The 22,198-nt window shown below is 48.5% G+C and overlaps 1 protein-coding gene across 6 annotated transcripts in view; it reads right to left on the bottom strand.

Annotated features, from left to right (window-relative positions):
* LOC123020642 (sodium channel protein type 5 subunit alpha-like) overlaps positions 1-22,198 on the bottom strand; it is a 270,015-nt gene that overhangs the window by 149,390 nt on the left and 98,427 nt on the right. For all 6 annotated transcript variants that reach the window (XM_044424589.1, XM_044424584.1, XM_044424586.1 and 3 more), the window contains exons 7-10: positions 16,082-16,312; positions 8,318-8,381; positions 2,093-2,234; positions 1,570-1,767 (exon numbers count right to left, since the gene is read on the bottom strand). In XM_044424589.1, coding sequence (XP_044280524.1) covers positions 1,570-1,767; positions 2,093-2,234; positions 8,318-8,381; positions 16,082-16,312 — 635 coding nt within the window. The remainder of the gene's footprint in view (positions 1-1,569; positions 1,768-2,092; positions 2,235-8,317; positions 8,382-16,081; positions 16,313-22,198) is intronic.

Raw genomic sequence — 22,198 nt, 5'->3', positions numbered from 1 at the left:
AACGTCTCCTTCCTTATATGCCCTTGTGCCCCTTGAGATCTGCAGGAGAGAACCCTCCCTGAAGGAGGTAAAAAGGACTTCTATTCGGAGGAGGGCCTTCTCTGCGGTGGTACCCAGATTATGGAATGCGCTCCCCAGAGAGGTTCGCCTGGCACCGAGCTTATACTCTTTTTGGTGCCGGGTCAAAACCTTTTTATTCAATCATTATTTTAAAAATTAGTATTCTAATGTTTATCAGCTGCTTTTTATTTAATTTATTTTTATTGGTTATATGTTATTTCTTACATTGTTATAGATTGTTTTATTGTATTTTGATTTTAATGATTGTAAGCCGTCCTGAGATGCTATGCATAAGGGACAGCATATAAAAGTTTTTTTTAAAAGTCCACTGATTCCCCCCAAATCACCTCAAAAGTCAATTCATTCTCCCAGATTAAGGGGAAGTTCATGCTCAAGTCACTTTCTCCCAAATTTAGTGACCTGATTTGTCCTGGTTGAATTAATTTTCAGTGCATTCATTTCCCTTCTGTCAACTAACTCGCCCTTCTACTGCCACAAATCTCTCTTTCGTCCTTCCCCACACTACTCACCACCCGAAAGTGCAGAGCTGGCCCAGGCTAAGCAAAGTTCTGGAATCAAATGAGTTCAGATTTCTAAGAATTCAGTCTTCAGATTTCATAGCGGATGGTTTTCCCAGTCATGCAAATTTTGTGGATTTACAGACTTTTTTTTTGCTTTGCTTCCATAATTGTATGCATATGTAGTCACAGAGAAATACAGAAAACAAAACTCACCAACCACAAATGTGGATTTCCCCCGCTTTAGGCTAAAGCACAAAAATATGCATGGGGGGAATCTGTGCATTTGGATGCCCTTTGCATATTTTTGGAAGTGCAAATTTGCACCCATCCATGGGAACACATTCACATAAAATCTGATTCCAACAATGACTGGATGACAAAATGAAGCTGATGGTCCCCAAAAGAGAGTCAGAATGGATTTTCCAACATCCAGACATTCGTCCCCACACTCTGTTTGCTGCTGTTACTTTTCTTTTCATATTTTGTAGCACAGCCTGCCATCCAGAAGGAACTGTGGCTGAATAGTAGTAGAACAGAAGCAATAATATTTAAAGGGTTGGGGCTGAGCATGACCACCAAAACAGACCTCCGTGATCACCGCACTGGGGAAGTCCGCCTGACAGCAGCTCTGTTGAAAGGATTACAGGCAGAGAAATTGTGCAATGGACTTTCAACACTCGAAAGCAACTTAGCAGTAGGAAACGCTGCTCACTGGAATCCTGTTTGCCAGAATGCCTGACTCCATTTCCTGGGAAAGGTTAGAAGCAGGAGGCATGGACTACAAGATGTCTGCCCCTGGCAGGAGCATTTGCATCTGGTTTTGAGCTTGGGGGATGCTGTTGCCGATCGGCAGCAACGCACAAACCTGGGAAGGGCAGAACCGATGATGCAGCTCGGCTCTTAGAAAGAAGGCGAAAGGGGCCAAAACAGCTGAGAGTCTCGTGAGACGTTAAGGGCTAACTGAGGGCCTTCGGGGGAGTTTACAGACCTCTTGTTCTTTCTTCAGGGCCTCCATGGCTTCCCGGAACTTCCTCTCCTTTGCCTCCATTTCAGCAAGGGTGGCTTGGTTCTGCTCTTCATACGCCATGGCCACCACTGCTAAGATCAAGTTGACCAGATAGAAGGAGCCCAGAAAGATGACCAGCATGAAAAAGAGCATGTAGATCTTGCCAGCAGATCTGAGGGTCTAGGCAGACAAAATGTTTGCACTTACTAAAAGGAGAGTTTTCAGGTTGCCCAGTGAGCCAAGATGCTCATTCAGCATGGGGGCCAGCCCCAAAGCAGGGGAAAGTGGCCCCCAGCCCTCCTGAACTTGCCCAGGGCTGCTTAATTGTTCCACTCTCCCAGCCCACCCCTTCCCTTTCCCATATCACACCCCCAGGGCCCTTTCCCTTCCCTTCCCATGCCATGCCCCATGGTGTCTTCACAGACCCCCTGAATCACTGCAGAGGCAATGTGGGGAAGTGGCTTCCCGCAACCCAGCCACCCACAATTCATCAGGGGTTGTTTACCTGCTGGTAGAGGCGCTCCCAGTAATCCTGTGTCATGAGCCGGAACAAGGAGAGAAAGGCCCAGCCAAAAGTGTCGAAGCTCGTGAAGCCGTGGTCGGGGTTTTCACCAGCCCTGAGGCATCGGTAGCCTTTCGGGCACGTACTGCAAAAAGGAAGGGACGGAAAAACAGTAAGGCATAAAGAGGACTGACAAAGGTAAAGCTCATTGCAGCTCAACTCAGAACTGGCACAGCAGTTAGAGGAGAAGGCTTGGAAAAAGCAGGGATGGACCATGACCTTACAGACTGAACCGAACACCAATACCAGGGCTGGCACTTTAAAAAGACTGGCTGCAGCATCTGGAATCCCTGCCTTCTTCCATCCCCAGAGCTGCTTGCTTCTGTTCACGGCATATTAGGTCAGAGCCAATAGGGGGGAAATGGGTGGTATTCAGGGCTTGTTTGTTTTTTAGGGTTCTGAATTGACTTGTTCTGATGGCTGCATCTTATGATGCTCCTTTATTGTTTCCAATATTTTACTCCTTCAGTTTAATTGCTCTCTATTCTACCCTTTTTCCTTCAAGGAACTCAGGGTAGCTGCCCTAATTCTCCTCCTCCTCCCAATCTGGTCCTTAAAACAACCCTGCAAGATAGGCTGGGCTGAGAGCCTGTGACTGGCCCAGCTTCACCCAGTGAGCTCCATGGCTGAGCGGGGACTAGAACCCGGATCACCAGAATTCCAGTCCTGCACTCTTAACCACTGCACCACACTGGCTCTCCAGAGGCATCTGTTTGCTGCCCGAGATCTCTGCAGCCTTGAAAATCATCAGTGAGGCCAACAGCAAAATGTTAGGTCACGGGAAGCAAACTGGGGCAGCCGTTTCAATTCTGTTTCAGGAGGGCCCCTGGAAGGTTCTGCAGGGAATCCAGCACTTACCGAGCAGCATGGAAGCAGCTTCCCGACTTTTCCCTTTTTCCCTTAACAATTTCAAAGCCTGCCTAGAAAGTAGGTTCCAAGCCTATAAAGTCAGAAGACCTAGAAAAGACCCATGCCCTGCCTGCAGCAGCACATGGCAAGAGAAGGTCCGGAGCGGCTGAGCTCCCTGTGGGTCAAGGAGCCACATGGTTATAACTTCTCTTACTGCGGGACCCCTGTGAACGTTGTCCAGGGCTACAGCCAGCAAACAACTGCTGTGGTCAGGATCCTAAAATGCTTGGCTAAAGTCTTCTGTTGGGGAGCGTCCTAGGAAACCTCATCTGAACAGCATGCAAACTGAGGAAGGGGGACGACTCCTGTCCGATTACCAATTTATTTGCTTATATATTGGATCCCGGAACACCAGGCTATTCCATTAACACAAAGCATCTTTCCAGAAGAATGTGCACGGGATCTCACACAATTCCTCACATTAAAAACTATGATGTTACTAAGGACGAGTGCTCCAAGTTGTCCAACCACGGGGTTCAAATAAACAACTTGGGCTGAGACCAGCTGCAGGGTGGACCCTTTCTCAGATCAGCGACAGAGACTAGATCTCCCTGATATTGATAACTTAAGGGGCAAACATGGTTATGACTTGATGGCTTTTTAAGAGTAAGGCAGTTTTTGGAGGGCAGGATCTATTTTGAATACGCTGGACTGACAGGAAGATGAACGGGGGCCTCCAGATCAAGTCAAGCCGGAGCTTTCCCTGGAAGCAAAAATGGCAGTCCTGACACTCTCGTACTTTGGACACATCTGAAGAAGGCAAGACTCCCCGGAGAAGACGAGAATGCTGGGGCAAGTCAAAGGTGGAAGAGGAGGAAGACCAAACTTGAGATGGACTCCATGAAGGAGGCCACTGCCCTGACTGACAAGGGCAGAGCAGGACTGTCAAGATAGGACATTTTGGAGGCAACCCACAAGTCAGAGATGCCTTGATGGCACATCACAGCAACGGGGTCTATCCATGCCCATCAGCCATAAAAGTGTGTGGTGGGACCTCCAGGATGTTCACCTATCTATTTCTGAACACCTGATGCTGGGGAGGGTCTTCCCCTGCTTGTGGGGAGGGTCCCCCTCAGAAAAACCACAGAGGATGCTCTTAGGGTCCAGACAGATATACATGGGGGAGCATTCTGGTCCAGCCAGTCATCGCCAATGGCTCTGGGCTCCAGCTCAGCCCGACCCTTTGCCCAGGATCCACCAAACCTCCACCTCACCCCGCTACCCAACCTGGGACATCAAAGGTTTGAAAAGCCAGCTGACAGCCCCTAATATGAAGTGTGCGCACTCTCGCTTGTTCGCTCACTCTCTCTTGCACCACACACCACATCGTGCAAGGGCTTCAGCAACTAAATATGGAGTGTTTTGCATGCAAAATTATTTTTCCTTTCAAAAATACTGCTACTTTTGCATTATATCTAACAGGTGCCTGAAACTTTTCTGCTTGTTTGTTTGTTTTTATTTAAAAAAAAACCCTTGCTTGTAGGGATTTTCTAATGAAATGCAGCAGCAACGATGGCAACAGAAATAGTTCCCTAAAGAGGCTTTAAAAATAGCCTGGAGATGCATGAGAGAACTTTCTAAGGCCCTGTTCTCTTTCTAAATTACTTGTATTTATAGACTGAGGTGAAACAATGCACTTGCAAACTGACTGAGAAAAATGCCTCATCCTATAGAACATAAAAATTACCTCGGTCGCAATCTATAAATGAAAATTAGGGTCCAAGAGAGGATAAAGCTAATTAAGGTTTCTATAGCAACCATCAGTAGGATGCCTTTGTCAAAGGTGCTTTCTCGTTTCATTTTCAAATCGCCCTGGTGGATTCACTTCTTTCCTTGGTGTTTGCCAGAGCAGTTTCCTTGACCATTTCAACAGGGGCAGAAGGCAAACGTCTGTCAGTGCTGCTAGAAACTGGTTGCATTGTTCTGATTGCCCTGTGTCCTCAGCCCTGGCATGATTCTTGTGCCTTTGATGGTGGCAAGGCAAGCAGAAATTCAACAGGTGAAGCAATGCACATCAGCACACAAGTGTGATGGGAAAGTTCCACATGTTGAATTTCTAACTGCAACTGTTGAAGGTGGGGGGGGGGGGGGGGAGTTGGCAGTAGATGGACAAGCAAAACCAACGGCAACATAAGGGCCAGAACTGTTCCTTTAAAACAAAGAAGAAGATCAAACCCCAACAGGCACAGATGACACAGAGACTTACATGCAAGGGTTTGTATGTTTTCCCCTCAAAGACTAACAGAAGCTGGTGTGTGCTACGGGGTTCCCGAGTGCGAGGCGGCCGACCCACAACGTGCCTCCGGGAACTGCCAGGACATTCACACAATGCCCCCGTGCGATCTGGGGCACTGTGCAAAGCTTGCACGACAGCTTGCACATCCCCACTGGGAGCCACTATTTCAGTTCTGGAGTTACGCTACGTCATGGGCGTGGCAGTGAACGGACGTGGCTGCTGGGCCCACTGTTTATTCTGGAACAAGCACGGGTAGTGGATCCTAACGCAGCGGTGCAAAATGTTCAGCCGAAAGCAGGGCTGCAGCGTGTCCTCAAGGGGGGGGGGGCGTGTTTGCTTTTAAAGGTGTTTCTTGGGGCTACATTCCCAAGAGAGCCAGTGTGGCGTAGTGGTTAAGAGCGTGGGACTGGGACTCAGATTATCTGGGTTCGAGTCCCCGCTCAGCCATGGAGCCAACTGGGTGACTTTGGGCCAGTCACAGACTCTCAGCCCAACCTACCGCACAGGGTTGTTGCTGTGAAGATAAGATTGGGCAGATGAAGACAACGCAATCTACTCTGGGTTCCCCGCAAGAGGGGAAAAGGTGGGATATAAATGCAATGCAATGTAAAAAAACGAAACGAAACTAGAGTCATGACCCAGTTCCACGTCAGAGCCTCTGCAGCTGCTTAAAAAAAAAGAAAATGCCAGATATTTGGGGCCTCTAGTCATGACTCTTCCGTAGAATGTCTAGTTTATGTCTGATGGGTGTTGTACTGCACACAAGAGCTAACGACTGTGACCTCCACCCAAAGGCGCTCAGGTGAGGATCTGTGCGGATCAGACGTGAGCCATTGCTTGTAGAAGCCATGGGTCCCCCGGCCATTTGGGGGACCTTTCTGCTCTTCGGGGAAGGCTCCCTTCTCTGTCCTCACATTGTTTTTGATGGGCATACATCTCAGGGTGTAATCCTGAGCATGTTGAGTCAGAAAAAGGATCTGGCAACTCCTAGCATTCCTCAGCCAGCACAGCTGGCTTGAAATGCCCAAAGCAGGGGGGCTTTTGTCTGCCTAAATATGCAGAGGATGGCACCGCTTTATGGGTCAAGTAGCCATATTGCAGCTCGGATGTCCCCTCGTGTCTTTTAAATCCACCCATAACTTGGGCAAGATGCCATTTATTTCTGTATCGAATGCATTGCTCAGATTTCATTAAAAAGATCCAAGGTGAATGACAGCAAAATTACGAAGACATGCATTTCCATTAAAAAAGATCAAGACATATACTACAACAGTTACATCATCGACACAGATCACAATCTAAGCAATGGACGCATGAAAAGCACATCATACATCTCCAAATGTCTGGAAGTGGAAGAACCTCTTCACTTGGTACTGAAAGAATGGCAGTGCTGGTGCCCCCGAGGAGAGTGTTGCGCAGATGGGGACCACCACTGAAAAGGCCCTCCCCTCTTGCTGCTGTTTTCCACACCTCCCTCAGAGGGGGAATTCCAAGACACACCTCATATGTTCCCCACAAGGTATGAGTAAGTTCACTGTTGACCTGCTTTTCCCCCGTCCTCTCGTCCACTCCTAGCTCACCCAGGGGTGTCTCTGGAAGTTTCTTCCCTGCAGTCAGTGGGACAGCAGTAGGCAAAACAGAGTGGGGGGTGGCGGTGGGGGGGTGGGGGGGAATTGCAACAGAATACTTTTCCTGTCGTCCTGTAAGCACTGTTACAGGACCGCAATGCCCCCATGCACTTCCGCATGCAGACATGCCGGGCCCCAGAACCTCGTTGCTCCAGAGAGAGACGCTACTGGATGTGGGAAGGGATGACAGAAGCGCTACATGGGACAGGGCCCCCGCGGCCCCAAGTGCATCCATTGAACAGGCACATGGGTCCCCAAACCGCTGAACGATGTTCCTGACCATCTCCAGGACAGAATATTCAAACCCTCTAAAGCAGATGCCCTTTAAATATTTTCGGGCAATTTTTGAAAACACCAGCTCATTGCCCTGCTCTTCCATTTCTGAAGGGAGAACACTAGAATGAATCATGGATCATTTTCTCCCTTGCATTTCAGAAGCCTCCCTCCCGTTTCCCTTCCCTCTCCTTTGTTAAAAGGCACTAATCCACAACATGAAATGCATTATCAAGTTTCCAGGAGGAGAAAGGAAAATTAATGGATTGAGAAAGAATGTGCAATAAGCTTCAGAAAGAATGTGGCTTTGAATGAGGGAGACACATTGTCCCTTCTCCCCCACTGTTTGGAAAATTGTATTATCATGCTTGAAAGTTTCACTGTCACTGCGTCTATGATTACTGACCCCCAGAAGGGAAGATTCCCAGCCTTCTGCAGCTAGAGCAGAGCTGAACACCCAGCTGTGAGCTGGATCCGGAGGAAATGAACTGCAATGCAAACTCTGAGGAGCAACTCAGAGTAGACACATGCAGTGTCGTGTTGCACAGTTCCAGTGAAAGCAGTGTGACAAGTTGTAGTCATTATGACTAGGCCTGAGTCCCACTGGTTGCAACGGGAAGTACATTCAACTAACCTAGGGTGTATCCCTATGCATGCTGAGACCAAAAAAAAAAAGGCCTACAATTCCCAGCATGCCCCAGGTGGGTTTTTTCTGAGCTGGGGCATGCTGGGAATTACAAGGCTTTTTTCTGTCTTGGCATACATAGGATCGCAGCGTTTGTTTGGATCTAACCATACATTTGTGTGGGCTGGGAAGGGGTGCAATTAAATAAAATTTTCTGGTGTGATTTGATGTCAGTGCTATTTTAATCCATCATCACATTTCTCTGCCACCCAGGAGCCAACAGCCTCTGAGAAAGAAAAGAAATGTTCTCAAACACGTTCATTTCAGGCTCGCTCTTCCTCCTACCCGAAGTCATGTTTTCCTGTTTCGAAAGCCCCCTTCCAGCGAGGCCCTAGCCGGGCCAATGCAGGGGGTACAGAGCTCTCTCTTACCCCATGAGCATGAAGGCAAGTTTCACAGGGTCTTCCTTATCTCTCCCTGAACGGACTCATACTCACCCAGCGTCCGAGCTGTTGCCGCACAGCAGAGCGTCCGTGGTACCTTCTCTCACATAATAGTTCTCTGCAACAGAAAAACAACTCTGGTCAATGGCTAGTTCTTTCCCTTCACCAAAGATGCTTGCGGGACGAAGCGAGCTCCTTTGACTGGCCCCATTCCTGGGGTGGGGGGGGGGACCATTCCAGCTGCTCTGAGCCCTGAAAGTTTGCACTTCGAAAGAGGGGTTTTGGGTGAAATCTGTCTGCCAATGGGCACCAGTCCTCTCATTATAGGGATGACAGATTAGAAAGAGTGGATTCAGACAGGAGATCACCGGTTCGCTTAGCATATATCTGTTCCGTGTGTCCAAGTATTTTTAACAGTCACTCCCCTGGGAAATGTCATTTGGGGGAGGGTGTTCAGGATCTCGAAAAGAGAATTCCCACCCCCTCACCAAACTATGGTTCTCAAGTACATGCTCTTGTAGCAAAAGCAACAGACAAGCTGTTCTGTGCAGATTCCTTGGGTTTTCGCTAAGAAGCGCCTGCACGCACAGCCCCAGGGAAAACCCAAACAGTGCCTGGATTCCTTTGGGAATACCTCCCCTCAAGGTATTGCCCAGGTGCAATGTGGCAGGTGCAGGATGCACCTGGCTGAGGCAGCCAGAGAGCTGGAGAGGTATCGTTCAGGGACCCCAGCCCAGGCATGGGCTGCATACAGAGCCTGTCTTCAAAGTGACCAGCTTTTCCTGGAAGTTGGAACAGACTTCCTCACCCTGGGACCCTCCAGTTATTTTGGACTTCAGCACCACTCAGCCTTCGCCAGCAAGACCAGCGGTCAGGAAGGATGAGCTGTAGTCCAGGCAACTGGAGGGACATCTGACAGCAGTAGAGGAATGATGTAGCAACTCCAAAATCTCTCTATCCCATGGATTCTTTGGCACAGCTAAAATGCGGACCCTTCAAATTTCACCATCAAACATGTGTAGGCCACAGGGTTTGGAAGAAGACACCAATCTTCCTAGTTAAGGCTGGGGAATTCTGGGAGTTTTCAACCTTTTTTTCTCTCTAAACATGCATAAAGTTGAGCCCTCATGCTTAAAAGTGTTTCAGCTGCCACCACTGCTAAGGCCCTGAAACACGCAGTGAGAGCAAAAGAAAAATAGAAAGGGAAAGAAGGTGGGGGCATAAAGTAGAGGTGAAAGCCACGATACTCTTGCATCCTAAGCCTCTCTTTTAAGCCCAATGCTCTGACGAAAATCTTTCATCTCCGACCAGAGTAATACAAAAAGCCCTTGCCCAGAGTGAATCTCTTTTCCAAGGATGCTGCATTGTGTTTCATAATCGACAAAGAGCGAGTACGTGTATTTATTCTGAAGCATTCTTCTCACCCACCCTTCCAGGGAGGCGCTGGGTGTGATGGTGCTGAGTGGAGCTTAGCTGTCTTGGGATGTGACAAGGCGCCTGTAACGCAGAGCAGCATGACCGCGGCAGGAAGGAATGCACCGTGCGCGGGCGCATGGCAGCCTCAGGACAGATAAAAGATAAAAGGGCAATGCCAGCCATCCTGTTCCCCCACCCTGCCTGGAACGGTTCCACTGAGCCAGAAATCTCCCTGGAGTGACACAAAGGCAGGGACCACCCTTCTGGCGTCTCTGAACGCCTCTGCTGCAGCGTGAGGGGCAGATGGTCCGAAGGGCAGCGCCGTTTCGGTTTGCAGTTGTTCCCCGTGCTATTTTGTACAGAGGAACTTGTCGAAGAGGACAAAGTCTCCCCCCGCACCCACCCACCCACTGCCGTCGTGCAGAATGCTGCCATATTCGTCTGCGGAAGGTGAGGAGAATCCTCTATATGACTGGGAATGTGGCGTTATCCCCCTTCCCAGAGGCTGGGGATGATGGGACTTGTAGACCATCACACCAGGTTGGAGGAAGCTGCTTTAAGCCAAATGTATTTATTGTATCGGCTTCAAAAATCAGGCCGCAAACAGACTCCGGGTACCCCAAGTTCTTCCCCACTTTCTTACTATGAGATTCAAGGCCCGCCTGTTAGCGAGGCACTCTTCAAACTGGGCTTTAAGCAACAGCCATGCTGGGCAGTATTTTATGCACTGTAAAGGGTCAACAGAGCCCAGGCTAACGTCTGTGCTTAAAAGGAGGGCAAGAGAGGGTGGTGTCTGAGAGTGTTTGAGCATGCGGGGACATTTCCAGCAATCACTGCAGGATTTCAGGGAGATGCTCTTTGACTGCCTTCCCCAGTTCTGGCCCGGAGAACGCCTCCTGCCCTTCCAGGTGCATTATCAGGAACAGCTTCCCGCAGAAGGAGAGACATGCATTCCCTCAGGCAGAGAACTTGACCTCCTCTCAAGCAGAGGTGCAAAATCCACCGACACATCTTTCTGAGCACAGGAATAATTCCGCTCCAAAGCTGGGCCTTTCAAACCACTGCGGCACATTAGTCACCGCATTCTGACTGCCTCGTGCAAGACAGAAGATGCCGGGAAGGACACAAAAGCGGTGGAAGAACAGGTGGCCTTGGAGATGGCGGGGCAGTTGGGGTGGGGTGGGGTGGGGTGGGGTGAGGCGGGGTGGGGTGGGGGAGACACCAACAACTACCCTGCGCTGCAAGGCCATCAGGGAGGAAAGAAAATCCAACCCCCCCCCCCGGCAGCGAAGCCATGTCCTTTTTGCCCCTCATCCATCTTCTTCCCATTAGTGACAAGCTCCCCAGATGACCTGAGGAGAGTTGCTCTCCCTCGCTCTCGTCTTGAACCCCATCACTGCCACCACCAAGTTGCAATACGGAGAGAATAATACCCTTGGCCAACCTTTGGGGATTCTTGCATGGCTCACTGAAAGCACGCCTGAATCCCGGAAGAGCCGCCTGCCAATCGGTTTGGGCAACACCAGGCTAAACAGACCACAATTTTGACTTCGACAGGGCATGTACTCCAAGACACCACCACCAGCGGCATGTGTCCTCCAGAAAGATGAAGTCCGTGATTCCATTCTATTTTTTGTTATTAAGACAGCAACGTTTTACATAGCAGGTGGGAGATCGTTTCTGCATGGCATGCTGTAGAAAACAGACAGTGGCTTATGGGTCAAGCACAGGATGAGGCCTTCCAAACCTGAGCTCCTTGGGGCAGCCCGTATTTTTAAAAACCCAGCCTCCCAAAAAGCAATGGCACACGCCAGCTTCTGCCAGCCTATGGAGTCCCTTTTCCTTTCTTCCCAAACAGACTGAATTTTCTTATTGCTATTTATCTCATAAATCGGAGCTGACTCATAACTCTTAAACTGCACTTTATTACTAAGTGTACCCTTAATATCTCCATCAAGACATATTTTTCACTGGCAGCCCCAGTGCATAAGCTGCTTTCCTAGAAACCTTAATGCCCACCCACACATGAACGCTGCCCCGATATGTGTCAAGGTGCATTTCTGTTTTCTGTTCTCTCCTGATCAGCACAGAATTGCACTAGTCTCCTTTGCTTGCCAAAGGTAATTATAAATATATAAAATTCATCCATTGCAGGTTGCCTGTAAGGATGTCTCTGGTCAAAATTCAGTTCAGGGAATAATATACTGGAAGCATAATGCTGATAACATGATATGATCACTTGAATTCTTCTGACATACCTTAACAGAAGGCTGTTGAGCCTCAGACCAGCAGGTGTCCATGGCTGGACATGCCCCATTTCCCTGAGCACAATCCCTTCCCTGCCACAACTCTTTCCCCCCTGATTATTTGGTGGTCTAGCAGATTTTTCGCATCGTAAAAGATTGGATTACCTTTCCTAAGGCTCAATTACTGCACTTGGCAGGTTGTATTTTGGCACTGCCCTTTTGGCCCTTTCCCCCCTGGGTCCACTGGATTCCAGCCCCTGAGAGCATCTCTGATATTGGAGTCAGACCACTGGCTGAAAGAGGGTCAATATCCATGTTCTAAAACAAGTTCCACCTTTCCAACCCACTCCTTATACTCTCTAAAACACCCCATTTATCAGGCAGGGTGGACCAAACCTCTGATAAATTGCATTCCCTCCAAAACCTGACAGAACCTGCAGAAAACACCCACCCACCAGCCACTACCACGCTCGCAAGCATCCAGCTGCACCACCAGGAACCTTCCCCGTCAAGAGTCGCTGCAGGATGCGGAGGAGGGACGTGGCGGGTCGGTGCGGCAGGCACCCTCCCCGGTGGCCAACCGTCTTGTTCACCAGCTGCACCGCATCAAGTAAGGCTGAAGCGATGCGGAAGCTTCTCGTTCAGGAACTGGAGTGATTTCATTCCCCCTCAGCTCATAAGGAGCAACCAACACCACTCGGGTGCTCTGGTCCTAAAGATGGATTCCTGGTTCAGAGTGGACCCCCTGAAGAAGGAACCACTGAGGAGGCTGGCTAGAGACCCTGTTGAACGAGTGAGCAGCATATAAAATAAATAAATAAATAAATAAATAAATAAATAAATAAATAAATAAATAAATGCTTCCTTCTAATCCCCTCATTTGGGATAGGCACAATCAACCTGATTGGATGTCCCTAGTTTCTCTCTTGTCCCTTTAATTCCCAGGGTTAGATTTGGGATGTTCCTTCTCCACTCACAGAAGGTTCCTCCACTTGTTTGGGGGAATCCTCTCTCTCTCTCTCTCTCTCTCTCTCTCTCTCTCTCTCTCTCTCTCTCTCTCTCTCTCTCACACACACACACACACACACACACACACACACACACACACCGTTTGCCCCATTCAGCAAAGTTTCCTGATTCTCTGTGTAGCATTTTGGGGGTCTAGAGGGGCTGCCCTGGGAAAGAGAGGGTGAGGAAGCCCATTCCTATCCATCCTGATCCAGCAGAAATCTGGACCCAATCCCTCAATGGTCCCCCGTGTCTCCTTGGGTCACGCTCCTTATATTCTGGCTCCACCACCAGCTGAATCAGCCCCATAGCATGTCCATCCTAATCCATTCCCTTTTCTGGGGTTGCAGTCCTCTCCAGGGTGCGTGGCCACCTTTTCCCGTTGCCTTGAAATCCCAGTGGAGAAGCCCCTTCCTAATGAACAATGACAGTCTTTTACTTAATCCAGTCCTCGTTTGATCGAATGCAGTGCCCCTAATCCTCACTTTATCTGCGTTCGCAGCATCAATCTTCGAGCAATTGAAATGGGGAATCTTATTATGTAGCGTGATCAATAGTCCTCAAACAATGTTAAGCCATTCATCTCTGCATAATGCTTACAAAATGATTGATTTCCCAGTGGTGCCACTCATATCTGGCGCTGGCAGTCTTTCAGGCACAGAAGTCCACAATCTTGCAATGAGAAGGCACAAACATTTCAGGGGAAATCGGGAATAAGCAGCCTGTAGCCCAAGCTCTGCTTCCATGGCAGAGTGCAGTTCCTCTGGCCATGTGCAGAGTGGCTCTGTGCCCATTCGCTTTCCTGGCTTTCTTTCTCCTCTCCTCCTATTTCAGAGGTGCAAACAGAAGCGTGCTCCTATCACCTGAACTCTTGAGCCGAATCTGTGACGCCTCGTCCTGCTTTGCTGGCTACCGCGCTCACTCACCCTCTGCGCAGGGTGCCGAACCTCAGGCCCAGGGCGACACGCGGCCTTCCAGAGCTCCCTACATGGCCAAGCCACACCACTGCCGCTCGGCCCCGAGGATTCTGACAGCCTTCTCCAACCCCACTCTCTGAATGCGTCTGGCTTCAGCTCCCGCTCTCCCCAGGCTACATGGCCACTGGCCTCAGGGGCAGTGAGCCTGATGGGAGTTGTAGTATGCCACAACTAAGTGCTCCTTTGGGGAAGGCGTCCTCCTCCACACGAGTCTCCAATCTTTTCAAAGAACCAGTGTGCAGCCTCCGAAACGAAGACAGCTGGCCGGCAGAGACCACGCAGTCCAGCTTCTGCATCATTGACAGTGACACAACTGGCAGAAATGCATCACGCACTTTTCTCCAGGTGTGCCTGGAAAGGTGCCGCTGCAGAATTTGGGCCTGACGAGCAGCTGGGTGCCGGGTGCTTGTGGCGATCCCACTAAATGTATACACCGAAGAAACAGGGCAGAGACGAGAGGGGATCTTTGCAGGCGCCATTCAACTGATGCTGTGCTGCCTGAATCTAGGCCTGCACTGATGCAGTGAACTGGCTGAGGAGGATGGGTTTTGTAGCAAAAAGGTGCCCAGAGGGGAGGATGTGGTCTCATGCTTTAGTCTGTAGCAGCACCCCACTTATAGAATATGCCCCCCGAGGGGTGCCTGGTGGCGTTGCTGCTTTCCTTCCGGCACAGGTAAAGACTTTCCCATGGAACAGGTGCTTTAGTGGCTGAACTGGTTTTAACATTGCTTAAACATTATTGCTGTGTGCCTTGTGACTTTTTCACTTAATTGCCGGATCTGCGCTGTTTTAACAGTTTTTATTCTTTTAATTGCCATTTAATTGTTCCTTTTATTCTTTTTAATTGTTCTTCTTACTGTTTTTATTGTAAGCCTCCCAGAAACTCAACACCATTTAAACTCAGTAAAACATCGCTTCCCAACCGAACAGCCTTCAGTTGTGTTAGACAACAATGCCCATAATCCCCAACCATCATTCCATTTGGGCTAGTGATGATGAGACTTGGAGCCATGGTGCCGGAGGTCAGACTAGATGGCCCGGGAGATCCCTTCTGACTCGCTCTGTTTCTATGTTTTTTCTGTCTAAACATAAACATACATAGGATCAGTGCTTTTTTTGTCAAGTTCCGGCACCTTTTTTCGACAGATTTTCCAAGTTTTAAAAATAACTTTTGAAAATTTGATGTTTGGTCCATGTGGATTTGAATCGCCCTGTTGAGCGTAGCAGGTCAGCAGCAAAATCATTACAACGGTGCATGCGGGCTGCTGGTGTGTCGAATCCGATGCATCCGTACTTTGTCCGCGCTGGTTGTGATGATGCTGCTCGGCTTGTGATTGGTCGTGTGGTTGCGCGCTGAGTGCTTACTGTGGGCGGCGACCGTTATGTTTCGTTACACAACTGATGTGTGTGGGTGTGCGTACAGTGATTGACTATGTGCGAAAGGTAAATAATTTCATGAGTTCCGGCACCTGTTTTCTTACAAAAAAAAGCACTGCATAGGATTGTCCCCTTGGAGGATCAGATACAATCCTGCTGACCCTTTTCTGTCCTTGCTAAGCTGCCGTTCTCTTAATACCTCGGAGGACTACAGAGGATGTGGCACCCCAACATTTTGGCACGGCAACTGAGAAGCAAGCAAATAGTTGCTGAAGGTGCCAGTCAGACTTTTATATTTTAATGTGCAAGTCTCAAGTTCTCTAGGCACAGACCCTGGGCCTCTTTGGGTTGTTGAACTGTGAATTTTAAAATCTCCATGTACTGGGGTGCAGATCCTCTTTTATTCTCAGGGCTTAATTCCATTTTTGGGAAATTCTGGGGGGCTGGATTCTAGAGACAGGCATGGCTGACCAACATGTACCCATCCATACCAGGGCATTTTAGCTTTAAACTCCAGTTGCCAATACCAAAGTGGCATTTCTCCCTTTCAAGATGGGAAAAAAGCTACACAAAAGCTGGGAAACCATCGAATGATTGTTAGCCAGTGCAAGGAGAAGCAGAGCAAGGGAAGGAGCGTGGCCATTTTTGAATCCTGGAGGCCCAGCCCGAGCTCCCGGGCAAGCCAGATTTGTCTTGCAGGCCAGACAGATTTGTTGTGCATCTCACTATAAACCCACAAGTTACGGCACTTCAGGTGGCTGGGCCAGCAAAGAGCAGGAAAGGGGTCCGTTTACCTGGATCATTCAGAAAATCATCGAAGGATTGCCAGGTCTTCTGGTCCGACGCAAACGTGCCGTTGGTGGAGTTATATTCCTCGAAGTTGAGGATGCACTTGTGCCGCAGGTTCCCCATAAAGAGTTGCAGCCCTATGAGGGCAAAAACACTCAAGCAAAACACGGTTAGGATCATCACATCCGCGAGTTTCTTAACGGACTGGATGAGGGCGCCTACGATAGTCTTCAGTCCTAAGGAGAGAAAGATAGACATCCTTTCAGGCCGAAATCTGATGGAACAGGAGCGTCAAATGCATCCATGCTGCAGGTACAGTCCAGTGGAGACCGAATCTCCAAGGCATCTGCCCAAAATATTTCCTAATATTTTTTTTTTATTTATAGCCTACCCTTTTTCTACAAAGGGTTCAAGGCAGCTTACATCATTCTCCTCCTCCATCTTATCCCCACAACCACAACCCTGTGAGGTAGGTTGGGCTGAGAGTCTGTGACTGGCCCAAAGTCACCCAGTGGGCCCCATGGCCGAGCGGGGACTAGAACCCAGATCCTCTGAGTCCCAGTCCCATGCTCTTAACCACTACGCCACACTGGCTCTCTAATTGTGATTGCATGGCAAAGGTAGTGTTCCCATTGAATTTCATCTATAGTGAAATTTGGAGAGAATTTCAAGAGGCCAGCTCAGGCCAAACATCTGAAGGAAACTCCAATGGAAATGTAAATTATTTCAGTAAGCCAAGCATTTTTTTCCCACATGCCCAGACAAAGCAAAAAGTATCCTTCCATTCTGATTTCTTAATTTCTTCCTATTTAGACACATTCTGTTCCCTAATTAATGTGATTCAGCTCCATTAATATCACTAGGACATTTGTCTTTGATCCTTGGAAGTCTGGCATGCACCAACTATAATTTATATTTTCACATTAATGAAGAATTAAAGTCCCAGCCCTCAAGCACTTGGGAATAAATAGAAGACTTTGAGAATCAGAGCCAAAAGAAAGTAAAACTTCCTCAAATTCGAGTGAGATGGATCTCTGTTTGTAATCGATGCTTGCCAATATAGTGTGCATATTTAAAAAATATTTTTTGCAATACAAAGTGTTTTAAAAAAAGGATCTGTCATGCAAATCGGCTCCCAGGAGTTGCCTGGAAGTATATGGGGGGGGGTGAGCTGCAGGGTGGGGGTGCTTTTTGGTGAGACGATCACTAACCACAACCTGCCCTGAATGCAGGCTCGCCTACCACCAAACTGGATGCATGAAGCAGCTGCAGGTAATTTATTCATCCACCCCAGCATCGCTTGCTCTGACCAGGAGCCCTCCAAAGCCTAGCAACAGATGAGCAATAATCTCTCCCGTCACCTGCTGCCTGAGTTCTGTTTGGGCTGTAGATGTTCCAGAATGAAAGCAGAACCTTCGCCAGGCAAAGTACGGCTCCAGCATTAAGCCAGGAAGAAGGTGGGCATGGCTGGGAACTTGCCAGGGGCCCACACCCCCAGCAGGGGCCCCATTGCCAAGGACACTCTGGGTTTGCGCCTCTTCTTCCCCATCCCAACCTAACTATTCAACGGTGGTGTGGAAGAGGAGGAGGAGGAGGAGGAGGAGGAGGAGATGCTGTGGCTGATTGCTCCCTGGCTGTCCACATCCAGCAAGTCAATGGAAGAAAAGACAAGAAAGAGGAAGAGAGACCAGAGCAGCAGAGAAGATGGAAGGGGGGGCATTTAGCTAGTACCATGAGGGGTTCCACAAATGCAGCCTGCTGGGGTAGCAACAAAGTCACTGCAATGCAACACCAAAACTTGTATGAATTTCCTGTGCTTCTGCTTCTATTAATGGTGCATTTAGTTGTCTTTTAACTCGCTATATTTATTTTAAATGGCTGGTATGATGTTGTTTTATTATGTTTTTAAATGATGTTTTTAACTGCTTTTAAGAACTGTGTTCTGATTACTGTTATAAGCTGCCCAGAGATCCCTTTTGGGATAATTGGTGGCATACAAGTACAATAAATGAATGAATGAACGAATATTTAGCGCTTTCCCAAAGGCCCACAAAAACCATGTTCTCCTCTGCAGGGAAAGCACAGGGTACGTTTAAGCAAGCATCTGCCATTCACAGGGAGTGGCAGCGAGGGGGCACCAGTTACACGGCACACCCCAGGCCAGCCTTCCCCAACCTGGAGCCCTCCAGCTATTTTAGCCTTCAGCTCCTATCAGATCCAGCCAGTGTGGCCAACGATCAGGAATGCTGGGAGCTGTAGTCCAAGACTTTTGTGGGGGACACAGATCATTGCCCAGGTTCTGAGACAGATTACATGGAAAAGATGGCACAGCCAAGATGCGTGCGTTTCTCAGCAGACAAACAGGCGCGGAAAAGCTCCTGCCAAGGCAGAAAGCTTGGAAGCCTTGGCCCTCAGGGAACGATTCCATGGAGGCTCCCAGCATAAAAGGCTGGAAGATCAGCTTTATAATGATTTCATTTAAGCCAAGCAGGAGCAGACAGCCAGAAAGTCCATCAATTAGAAATCCATTTGGATACTGTTTCTCAAGCCATGTCCAAACCGGAACTCCTTCTGCAGTCTGCGAAATGCTGGCTCGACTCGGTCACTTGGCTTTCGTTGTTCCTGGATTACAGCACTCCTTTTCCTTCCTTGGGGGACTGTGGGCTCAGGATTCCTCCCCAAGCACAAGGGGACCAGCAGCACCTAAAGCCTGGACAGATCTGCACGGGGTATCAAGCCATGGAGGTGGAGCAAGGGCCCATGGGAAACGTGCCTCCTAGCCATCTCCCAAAAGCAGAAAGAAAGGGCTCAGATTTTGGCAGGTCTGGTGGGTGATATTGGCGTCCATGTGTTATTTCAAAATTTATTAATCCCATTTTTATTAAAAAGTATTCAAGGCAACATTCCCTTTCTGAATAGCCTCCGGCAGTGAAGGAGCAAAGTAACACAGATAAAGGGACAATCCTGGGCATGTTTAGACAGAAAAAAGGCCTACAACTACCAGCATGCAGCCCTCTTTAGATGGGGACACGTGGCTACCCTACTTCATATCCACTCCTCTCCTCCTGGTTTTGCTTCTCCCCACCCCGCAGGGTTGTTGTGAAGTGGAAGGTGTGGCGAAAACCATGCCCACTGCCCTGAGCTCTTTTGGAGGAAGGGGAGAGCCACAGAATAAATATGCATGTACGACTTTACAATAATTATTTTGCTTCCTTCCTGGTTGGGTCCGGGTGTCAGAAGAGACATGTTGGGCATCATACCCGCCTTCCCCGTCCCAGCAACGGGACCTGCCGGATACCACCAGGAGGCAGGCGGTGTGTCAATCGCAGTATTGCTTTCATCTTCATATTAATATGTCAGATCTCTTATCGAAGGCTGCACAGAATAATCGCAGCCCTGTATCCTGCAGGCCAGGCAGCTTTTTAATCAGCTGGGGATTAAAGGACCATCGCATCCTTACAAAAGCGAGTAGAAATCAAAAAGTCAGTGCAAGGGCCCAGTAAGCAGATTTTTTACCCTTTTAAAATCCTTGTCCAAAATGGTGGCTTGCCTGGACTAGATTTCTGGGAGCCATGCCCCCAACAATGCTAATTTTTAAGGTCAATTTTGAAAGTGCGTTCTCTTCATCCAGTTATTACAGTTTTAAATAGAAAGATAATCCCTTCAGTGGTCCCCCCCCCATATTTAATCTTCTCAGGCATCAGAACATTTCCTTTTGATACTCACCCCCCCCCCCAGAATTTACAACATGTGATTTTAAACCTATGGCCAGGCATCTGCAATTGAACATAACCCATCATCCAGGGACAGTGGTCCCCTGGGAAGGCAAAAAAGCTGGGACTACAAATGAGGAGGGGGTGCCCTGTGGACCATGATGCATAGCTGACCAGCTCATTCGATCTCGTGGGTCCAGAATCCTCACGTGCAACGATCTGTCTCGTTTAGTGAGAAAGGTCCCTAGTAATACCATCTGCCGATTGCTAAAGAGAACATGGACTGATCGTTATTGCTGATTAAAGTATCGTTTCCGCAACAGAGCCTTCCCCACGCTGGTGGCCTCCAGGGGTGTTGGATGCCGACTCCCAGCATGTCCCAGCCGCTGATTAACATCAGTTCCTTTAAAATGGATCTGCCTGGCTCCTAACTGGCCAGTTCTTTGCCAGCTGCTCTGCACTGGTTTCCAGTCCAGCCCATTTCTGAGCCAAATCCCAAGTGCTGGTATGAAAATCCCTCACTGAGAGAGGAAGCCTTCCCAGTTGTGGCACCATTCGTGCGTTGCCATCCTTAAGCAAGCTCACCTGGCACCTACACTGTTTTCTGGAACCAGGTGAACACTTGTCCCAGGCATGGTATGTGTTAATTTTGTTTGTAATTATTTTGTAACAAAATAATTTTGTTATTTATAGAATATAAATATTAGTATATGGGCTACTAGGGTGGTATACAAATGCAAATAATAAATATCTTTGCACAATTTGTTGTTTCTTGGTGTTAACGTCTGTTCTCAGGTTGGAATAAATATAATAAACAAAAACATACATGAATAAAGGGCATAATCCTATACAGGTCTAGACAGCAAGCCCCGGCATTTCCTAGCCAGAAAGCGGAGAGCTTTAGGACTTCCTCTATTTCAATATGCATAGCACTGCACTCCAGGTCTATCCGATCCACTCTTGCACTCTTGGTGCCAAGGGAGTCTTTCCTTGAAATGCAGCTCTGGTGTGGATCTTTGTTTTACTGTCAGGTCTGCCTGAGGGAGAACACAAGGAAAGCATCCCCTCCCAACTCCTGCAGTTCTGAGACTCCTCAAACTCTACCAGGGTTGCTATTTACATAACAAACCAGGTGCATATTAATTGCAGCCATGCAATTAACATCATATCAACTTCGGGAGGTTTACCGAATCCCTGGCAGGCCTCCATACAAGACTGCTGAGCCGGGTTCAACAGCTTGGTGGATGATAAATTGACTAGGCCTTGCCTGTACAAATGCTAGTACTCGGATATGGTTCCATGACCTATAATGCAATCACGCTGGCAAACAGCAGTTCAAAGCAGAGCTCTTGACATTCATCCTGAGACATGCACAATACTCAAGAGGAGAGCTACTGGTCAAGAGAGGACTGGCCCATTCCATTTGGCCCAAGAAGTAACACTCACACTAGCTGTCAAACACACGAGGATGTTAGCAGAAGTTAGTCCCACAAGACACAACTCTTCTGGGAAGTCCGCCTGCCCAAGTTTCATTGAAATAAATGGGAGCTGTTTGGTTTACCATCTGCTCTTTTAGCTCAGCATTTGGTACGTGCAGGTCAACTTCTGGATGGATTGTGCCTCTAATCTGTACCCTCAGCAAATAAGAGGCCCCTTTTTATTTAAAAAAAAAAGGATTGGAAAACAGGAAGCAACACCTGGCTCTGGAAAACTGCGAGCAGGCTCTCCACCGGTAATCCTATGAGAATCGCATGCATTGCGCTATAGCTCTTCGTGGCACCCCTGCCAGATGCTGGCAATCAGCAACATGAACACTTTTCTCCCTCTTAGTACAGCAGAGTAAATTATGATTAGCACACCTTGGTTGTTTGCACCTGGCCTAGTCTCGGTTCCTTAAAACGGCCTTTTTTAAACTGAGTGGTGTCTTCCTCAATCAGGAGAGCACATGCATGTGACATTTACGCATAAGTAGCTTTTATTGTCAAGAGAACCGCATCGGTCAGAGGGAGGTATTTATGAACCCACCCTTCCCCGCTGTGTCTCATTTTTCCTACATTAAGGACATTCCATCTCATTCCTGCACCAGTTTCCAATTTTTTAAAACTTTGCATGAGCATTTGTGCATGTTTTATGCAGGTTCCCCCAAATACGTGCATTTTTCAAATCATAGGCACCTTTGCAGGCAACTTCCCCTGTGATAAAGTATTCTTCTGTGCACTTTGTAGAATATGCATTTTTCACTCATGGCTTTATATACCTATATGCATTTGCCCTCCCCCCCCCTTGAGATCAGTAATGAATGCCCTCCTCCGGGAACCCTCCGGGAATGATATTAGGAGGGTGAGTACCCGGAGGAGGGCCTTCTCTGCGGTGGCGCCCCACCTATGGAATGCGCTCCCCAGAGAGGTC

Source organism: Varanus komodoensis, unplaced genomic scaffold (assembly GCF_004798865.1).
Source record: "Varanus komodoensis strain SLA01 unplaced genomic scaffold, ASM479886v1 scaffold15, whole genome shotgun sequence".
Taxonomy (NCBI): Eukaryota; Metazoa; Chordata; class Lepidosauria; order Squamata; family Varanidae; genus Varanus; species Varanus komodoensis.
This window is presented reverse-complemented; position numbering and strand designations above follow the sequence as displayed.